The sequence below is a fragment of the Cyprinus carpio genome, chromosome A13 (genome assembly GCF_018340385.1).
Source record: "Cyprinus carpio isolate SPL01 chromosome A13, ASM1834038v1, whole genome shotgun sequence".
NCBI classification, from domain to species: Eukaryota; Metazoa; Chordata; class Actinopteri; order Cypriniformes; family Cyprinidae; genus Cyprinus; species Cyprinus carpio.
Window position 1 is genome coordinate 17,756,785 of NC_056584.1, and position 8,595 is coordinate 17,765,379.

The window sequence follows — 8,595 nt, forward strand, 5'->3', positions numbered from 1 at the left end:
CAAATAAAAATTGTTCGCTCTCCCTTTTTCACTTTCTCTCTGTTTCTTCTTAGGAGTAAGATGAAACAATAACACAGATATATTTATTTATTTAAATTACTTTTTGCATGACTTTTTGTTTATTTTACCTAATCAAAGCCATTGTGTAACCAACACGTAAAGCATTTTAATGTTAAATCATTTTTTCTTGAAATGTTTTAAATGTTACATTTCTAAAACCTGCCATGTTTTGAACTATATTTAGAAAATGTTTTATAAATGCATGCTCATGTCATGGGTCACAATATTCATTTTTGCAATATTCATCACAAAACTTCAAATATGACAAAATCATGAATAAAAAAAATGCTCCATTGAAAAGGCGAGTACTTTAATTTGGTTCCAAAAAAAATAATAGAGGCTATCTGTAGGCCTTCTGCCAATAGCTGACAAATCATCGTGGGAACACCCACTTTCTCCTTTTGAAGGTGGGAGATCGGTGGGGGTGTCTGGAGTAGAGCTTGTGCATCGATTTAAGTCAGAGACGCAGTTGCTGCTGTCACAGTTGCTCCTGGATTCTAAATTGTGCGGATCTCTTCTTCACACGGCAAACATGGATGTGAAACTGATCGTAATATTCGCTCTGATGGCGGTCGTCATGCATGCACCGGTTTTAAATGGTGAGTTATTGTTTAACAGATACTTTGCAAATGTATACATTATTTTTGCACTGTGCATAAAGCTTATATGCATTTTTGGTACACTATTATTGGCGAGAATGCAATCCGTTCATTAAATACATTTGCAAGTATATTGCAAACTTCAAAATATTAATGGTTTTTACCTACACGTGTACCTGTGTGTGAAACGACGCGTATTTCATTGCATTTACGCAATTAAATTTAAAGTGTTTATTAAACTCAAACGGTTTTATTTATTAGAAATGTAATACCCTACGAGTTTTTGTTTCTTAAACACACGTGGATCATTCGCACCAGTTGGTTTTATATTTTAATTTCATGAAATGTACGTGATTTTCCACATATTCCAGATAACAAACTGACACGCATGTAGTAAGGAGGGCAGAAAAGAAGCTGGCACGGCGTTGATTAATGTGTGTAATTGACGCCCTCTTTGTTTTCTTTTAATTACCCACAAATTAGGGGATAAAACAGAACCGAAGACATAGCGCCAGTCTTTACTTCAATCGAGCCAGTGCGCGCGGCTCTAACTGTGGCTCGCGCGTTTACATGATAATAAGAATAGATTACTAGAGATGTCATTAGCATTTTACAAGTGGACTAACGTGGATAGAGCTCCGTTAAGTCGCAGGTACTTCACACCTCTGGGGGCTTGTGAGTGGGCAATGTCCGTTAAAGTATTTGCGTACGTGCAATCTTCACATACAATGTAAAGCTGCTCGAGCTGTGAAGTCTCTGCTTCCTTGAGCGCGTAACAGAACCAAATGGAACAATAATCCCCGCGCTGCCATAACAACTCGCTCGCTTTAATGTGCAAAAATGTAAAAGCTATCGAAATAAAGAATTTATGTGCGCGCATACAGTCAGTTTAATCTGCATTTAGTTAAAAATAAAGTTTTAAAGTATCAGTGCACTAAGCATTTCTCATCAATTGGAATTACTTTAATTGCTTCATAAATGCACACTCAAATGTCTCAGCACATACAATCACCCAAGTTTATACCTTATAATATTATAAACTGAATTTAGAAAGCATATTTATTTACGATTAAAATGTATAGAACACATAACAAACAATATCACAGTTCTGTTATATCGTTTAATATATTGCTTAAAACATTACATTACTAAATTATACATTATAGATTTTTATACATTGCTAAAAATCATAAAATAAATCTTGTTTTGTAAATTTTCATAGAAAAGGCATTAGAGGACAACGCATCTTCAGTGTTTCAGCAAATTGTGCTGGTTGTTATTAGAGAGTGTTGCAATAGTTACTTTGGAGCTAGAATGATTACACAACAGATTTGGAAAATTAAACAAATCTTTCAAGTTTCATTTTTAGTCAAGGATGCTGTTTTCTTTTACAAAGCACATCTGTGGTGATTGCGTTTGTGTATTTTCTCATCAAACTTCATTATTCATCATGATTTTGTCCAATGCTCACATGCACCAAATTAAAAGCACCACAGCAGCAGCTGAATTAAGTTTCTCTTTTCTTTTTCTCTTAATTCTTCTCCAGCCAAGCCCATTAGCCTGGTAGAGAGATGCTGGTGCCGTTCCACAGTCAACACAGTCCCACAGAGAAGCATTCGCGAGCTCAAGTTCCTCCACACACCAAACTGCCCCTTCCAAGTCATGTGAGTATCTACACTAAAGTGTCTCTTTCCAACTCGCTCAGCAGCTCTGCCTCTGATGAGGTGTCTGCCTGACCCAGAAACACATCACTTCACCCCATCAATGTCCAAATACTGAAGGGACACTGAATGGGGCAGGAATTGGTCTCCCCTGTCTGGCATTATACTGTTGGACAGGCTCTTACAATTGCACACATCCAGAGCGAAATGCTATAGGAGGGGGTAGGACCTTTAAGCATGGATGCATTTGTATTTTGTACATGAAAACGGCATCATAGTGGTCCGAAAGAGTTCCTCTTCAAGCTCTTTCTCACACATGTAAAGGACTTAAATTATGTGCTTAGCCACACACCATAGGCATGCATGCTGATGAGAACTATCCTCCCTGTATGTTTTCACCTGTATGTTGAGTGAAGTGTTCAAAACAGCCGCTTTGTTTGGATTTTTAACAAAGATTAATGGCAGTGCTGTGACAAACTCCATTACAAACCTTGCTTATTTTCCATACCGTTAATGCTCACCAAGGTGTAAACAAAGGCTTAAACTGTGTCAAATGGTCAGCCAAATAAAAACAGCTGGTCATACTCAAAATTCACAGAATGACCAACGATTGACATAAAAGTCAAAGGCAAAGCCCTGGAGAGTAGATCAGAACCTGATTCCCAAAGCTCAAGAGCCCTTGATACTTCAAATCTGCATTGATGAGTGATGCTGGTAACACTATCTACCAGTGTTTGCTGTTGGCCTTGGCTTGCTGTGAAGTAATTACTACCTGCTGTTCACAGTCCAGACCCTCTCAAACTCCTGCTGACTAGATCGAGATAGAGCAACAAATGCCAGGCCCTGATAAACTGCTGCTACTTCAAAAGAGTCAGCTAACCAAATTAGAGGAGATCCGTGAATTGAAGATAAGAACTGATTACATTAAATGATACAGATATGATGATGGTGGACACATTCTTTAAAAGCTAACCTCATCTCTGAACAATGTTCTCATCTTCATGAAATTTTCAAGGATTTTTATTATGTAGTGTCATTAATTTGTGGGACCTTTAGGAATGTTTTACTCACAGGATTATGAGAAGGACAACGAATAAGAAGTTCAGCAGAACATTTGAGTGTGTAACAAGCTATGATGTTTGCCAGAAACCCCAGGTTAAAAGAGATTCATTTCTTAGAAAGCATTTATAGCAACAACATACATAACCAAAGCAGACCCAAAAATTTTATTAATAATAATAATAATAAATTATTATTATTCTATTCAACTATAATGAATGGATGGAAGTTTTCATGGATGTAATAACTAATTTTCAATATTGAAATACAAATACAATTTGTATATTAATTAATGTCAAACTTAACTTGATTTGCCCCGAAATTACATTTTAACCTAATTCGGTTTTACTTTACATAGGAAAAAGTTTAATGATTTGTTTGTGTCAGTTGTAGCCAATTGAAAACAAATGGTTCGCCTGTGCTGACAAGACACCTATAATCTAATCTCTTTGCTGAGAGCTACAAGGAAGAGTGTGATAACAATCTAACAATCCGTTAAGACCTGTACGGAAGACAGGAACTTAAATGCAGATAAAGAATACTCAGGGTGATGAGAAATTGCAGTGTAATATCACTTACTTGAGAGAGGCGTGACTGAGAACTAACTGCTTTGCTGAGCTTGAATGCACAACTGTTCTGCTATTGTATGGCAGATGCTTACTATGGGGTTTCTATTGTACTGCATTCAAAATCTACTCACAATGGGCCCTTGTAGCTTTATACTTAGTAATGATTGATTTCTTATACTGCAATCTGAATGTCTAAAAAGTTCAAAATTCAGCACCAAGATATCATATTTATATATGCAAATAACATATAATGAAAACTTGCATTTTTCCCCCACAGTGCCAAACTGAAGAACAACAAGGAGGTGTGCATTAACCCAGACACCAAATGGCTGCAACAGTACCTGAGGAGTGCCATGAACAAGTAAGGACACCCTCTTGACAAACAGGAGCAGAGAAATGGGAGAAACGGGATACGAAATACAGGGCCTTGTTCTCAAATGCACCATGAATGGCCTAACAGATTCACTTTTATTCTAGTTAACCAAACTATACTTACTTATCCCAGATTAAATGGTGCACTGCATCAAATATCAAAGTCTCATTGTTATAGTTTATGTAATAGTCTCTGCTGACAAAAAGTCACCCATACATTAAAACACTGGTCTTTCTCGTTTCTCACATATCTCTGCATGCCCACGAAAGCCATTCCCAGTCTGTTTCTCAGATTTCTTTTGATTGTTTCTGTCCGCTTATAGTGCTGTGAAATATTTATCTTAAGTTGATGTGCAAGATTAGCAGCTACTGCCTAGCAAATGAAAAACATGTTCAGGCTTTGTGGCCTTGCCTTAATAATTCCTCCGCTGATCTTTATCGTAAATGTCTAAACAAAGCAAACAAGATTTTTTTGTACTGAATCATGAGAAGACACATTTTCCCACATCTGATCATAAGCTTGATGTATTAGATCAGGGGACTGGTTGTCTTTGTCTTTCATTTCACTGCTAGCTGTAAGATTGTCATGCACACTCATTGAATTTGGGGTGGAGGAATATAAAGGGACTTATGGATGTATGGCAGACCAGTAGCTGGTACCGTCAAAATTGCAATGTGTAATTAAAAAAAACACCCATCAAACCTAATATACTGAGACAACTGTAGGCAAGCCTTTTTAGGCCAAATTAGCAAATAAATAAATATATATATATATATATATATTTTTTTTTTTTTTTTCCATTAAACAATCATTCAGTTTGGTGACATAAGTGGCTCAAAAATTACACACTACTAGTTGAAAATAGAGGATTTTACATGGTTTCTGGGTGCTTTTTTTTTTTAAGCAAATTGCAGCTTCAGCACAATTAAAACTAACAGAATGCAGTTACTAATAGAAATTGCCTATAAAAGTACCAAAATGTCTGTTACATTCTTGCCAGAAGCAGAATTTAGGTTTATTGTTGTAATCACTGGAGATTCAGGCTATTTAAAAATGTCCTGCTTCTCTTAACAAGTCATGAACACATTAAGTAAAAAATAGTCATTAAATTATCCAGCATTATGGTATGACAGTTTTTTCATTCTGATGTTTTGCTTCTCTTCATTGCAGAATGAAAAAAGCCCAACAACAGCAGAGCTAAGAAGTCTGCCAGATGACAAGAGAATCTGACAGCCCACCGTCACAGATATGTACCATATAGTCCTCTGGCATGCTTGCTGACCCAGCACTTAACCTGCCAAATATGCATCCCCAGTAAATGACTCTGCAAAAGACCACCAGACCATCATCGCCACCCATGTAGTCTCCTCTGTTAGCGCCAAGTGCAATTATATATGTATGACTGTATTTTTTTACGTATGATGTATATACAATGTTTTTTATATATCGTCTTAAAACAGTAAAGTGATATTTTTGGAGTCGTGTTTGCTCCTTGTTTGTTGGGTTATGTTGGGTTAGGCAGAACGGCATTGAGATATTTTGGAGCAAACATTCAAAACTCTGAAATATATTTTAATCTCAGATGTAAAAGAATATGTGGCTTCACTTTAGCAGGACTGAAGTTCTGACAATTCATATGCATGCAAGTGCTTTGACAGAAAAATAAGGGCATTACTATTTCGTTATGTATTTTACTAGTTCATAACTTAGACATCTGTAACGGCATAAACTGCATGTAAACGTTATATGGCATATAAAAAAAGAGTCACTTGTTTCTGTTCTTGGAAAGGCAGGGTTACTTTGCAAAACAAACATGAACCCAAATGGTTATTTGAATGACTTTATGTAATAGGAAGGCATTTAACACCAATAGAAAGTCTTTTGCAACGTTCTGTAGATACCAAAACATCTGTGCTTGCAAAGGTTAATTGACCGATCAGAGTGTGCGTAAAGAGCTTGGTGTCACAATATACTAAATATTGCTCCACCTTCAGCAGAATTATGTCATGAAAAGAAACATTAGAAACGTCAGTTAACAAAGTAGAGGTTAGTGAATTTAAAGCAGTGTTCTGTAAGTACTATTGAGCTAATTCATTTATTCAATTATGAAAAACTGAATTTAAAGCATGATAATCTTAAAAAAAAAACAGCAGTGTAAGTGGAACATTTGAGGCAGAACTAATTGATTTAATGACTACCTATATATAACATTGCACTTTATAACCCCTTGTGACATTGACATTGTCCATTACGTAGTGAATAGTTCTAGTGACTAATGTTTTCTGTGTTTAGACATAGTTATGACTGTATTGCCAAATTTATTAAACATCTGTATCTTCAGCATCATATACATATATATTTTTTATATATATTTTGAGTGGGTTTATTTTTTATTTTTTTTATATTTGACAACTATGTTTAAGAACAGTCAGATTGTATTCATTTAAACATAATAACTGTACATAATAATAAATGTCTATAGATACATAAAAATATAAATTTCTAAATATCTGACTTTTGAAATAGAGGAACAAAAAAATGTAATCAGAAAAGACATCTCAGAATCCCCCCAGTGAAAAATGAATCAAGAATTTTCAACATCTAAGTGTGTCTCATGTTTCCCTTGGACAGCTGTTTTGTCTAGGAATACACATAATGTGAGCACCAAACATATACAGTAGCAAAGTATGTCAATGCCTTGTACCTCTCCAAGGAAAATTAGTGTATGGAATTTGTGTTACATTACTGCCAATTTCATTATGTTGAGCCATTAAAAGAACCAGACCTCACAAACACAACCCTGTGGCACAAAATCTACAAGGAAACATAATGTGCACAGGATGCGGGGTTATAGCCCCCGCCAGTATAGTACATCTATATCACGCACTCTTTGAAAAGTGCCATTTCAGAATGTGGTTAAAGCCATATTATTAATAAACATTTTTCAACATGTTCTCACTCAAAATGTCCCAATGTGGTGATGGCAATAAATAAACCATTTCTGGAATTAAACAGAAAAGGAAGGGTAGCTATTTTATATATAAAATGCCATCAAATTGCCAATATTCTCAATACTGTAACATAAGTAACTGTAGCATATACCTTCCTTCCATTCATTTTTCCCACTTAATGTGAAGATTACTTCTGTGTAAATAGCAGCTTAAAGCACATCTGTTGTTCTTTCTTTTGTAAAATGACTTGATTTAATCCCTTCCATGTTGATTTTGAAATAAATCATTATGAAGAATTCTGTATGAAGTTTTACTAATGGATTCTGATGAGTATGAACATCAGTCATGTCACCTGTGATTTGGTTCACACCAAAGCCCCTTTCACACTGCGATTCCGGAAAACACACGGGTAATGTGTCCCAGCAATTGTTCCCGGGTCGCTAGATTTTGCCCCTTTCACACTGCCATTGATTTCCCGGAATATGTGCTTGCGTTCACACACAACCCGTAAAGGTCCCGTAATGACACGTGACATCAGGATGTGACGTGTAATGCAAGAGTCGAAAGGCACGTGCTAGGCACGTTAACTTTCACTTAAGCTGGCAAACGATCTCAGCTTCAGCGCAAATAGTGAGAAGCTAAATGATCTCTGCTTCATTACAGTTTGCACATATGTTTTTTCGTCGCGAACGTTGATCTGCCTTCAAAACACCTGGTAAAAGAGTCGCATGATAACGTGCGTCATCACTACGACACACCCTTTACGGCACTGGTTCTGGCTTTTGTTCACACCCTACTGTCTATGGTTCACACAGAGCTTGTTCCGGGACTGAACCCGGCAATGTCCCCAACGCGGGATTGATTCTGTGTTTGCGTTCACACAGAAGGCGACCCAGCAATTTTCCGAGACCAACATGCAGTGTGAAAGGGGCTCAAGAGAAAAAAGGGCACCTGTCACCTATATGTCTCCAACAATTAGAATCTGGATGTTAAATGAGGAAAATGGAAATTAAGATTTGAAATGAGAATTGCAGGAAGACTCAAAATTCACACCTTGAATTCACACAACTTTTAAAAATAATCCTGGCAGCACTTTTTAGATTTACACGAGACACTGAATGATTTTATTTAATTTCATAAGTTGTCATATTCAATTTCCCATAAAAACTGAAAAAGAAACCCAATAAAAACCAAACTGTACCCTTACTCTCAGAAGAAATAATTTATTGCACAGCAGTTTGCATTGCACGTTCAGTCATATTACAACTTACTATAGCTGCCAAAATCAATATTAACAATAAGGGCAAAATAAATTAATATTTC

At 36.2% G+C, this 8,595-nt stretch overlaps 1 protein-coding gene across 1 annotated transcript; it reads left to right on the forward strand.

The window, feature by feature from the left end:
• The first annotated feature begins 501 nt into the window (after positions 1-501).
• On the forward strand, positions 502-6,669 carry LOC109108799 (chemokine (C-X-C motif) ligand 12a (stromal cell-derived factor 1)). Its single transcript, XM_019121907.2, has 4 exons — positions 502-659; positions 2,206-2,323; positions 4,226-4,309; positions 5,492-6,669. The coding sequence occupies exons 1-4, from the start codon at positions 593-595 to the stop codon at positions 5,520-5,522; spliced, it is 300 nt and encodes a 99-aa protein (XP_018977452.2). The 5' UTR covers positions 502-592; the 3' UTR covers positions 5,523-6,669.
• Positions 6,670-8,595: the final 1,926 nt, after the last annotated feature.

Excerpts from the sequence above, each read along its gene's own strand:
- LOC109108799 (XM_019121907.2), top strand. The coding sequence starts at position 593 with ATGGATGTGAAACTGATCGTAATATTCGCTCTGATGGCGGTCGTCATG. Across the intron at positions 660-2,205 it reads GCATGCACCGGTTTTAAATG|CCAAGCCCATTAGCCTGGTA; the intron begins GTGAGTTATTGT and ends ATTCTTCTCCAG. Across the intron at positions 2,324-4,225 it reads AACTGCCCCTTCCAAGTCAT|TGCCAAACTGAAGAACAACA; the intron begins GTGAGTATCTAC and ends TTTCCCCCACAG.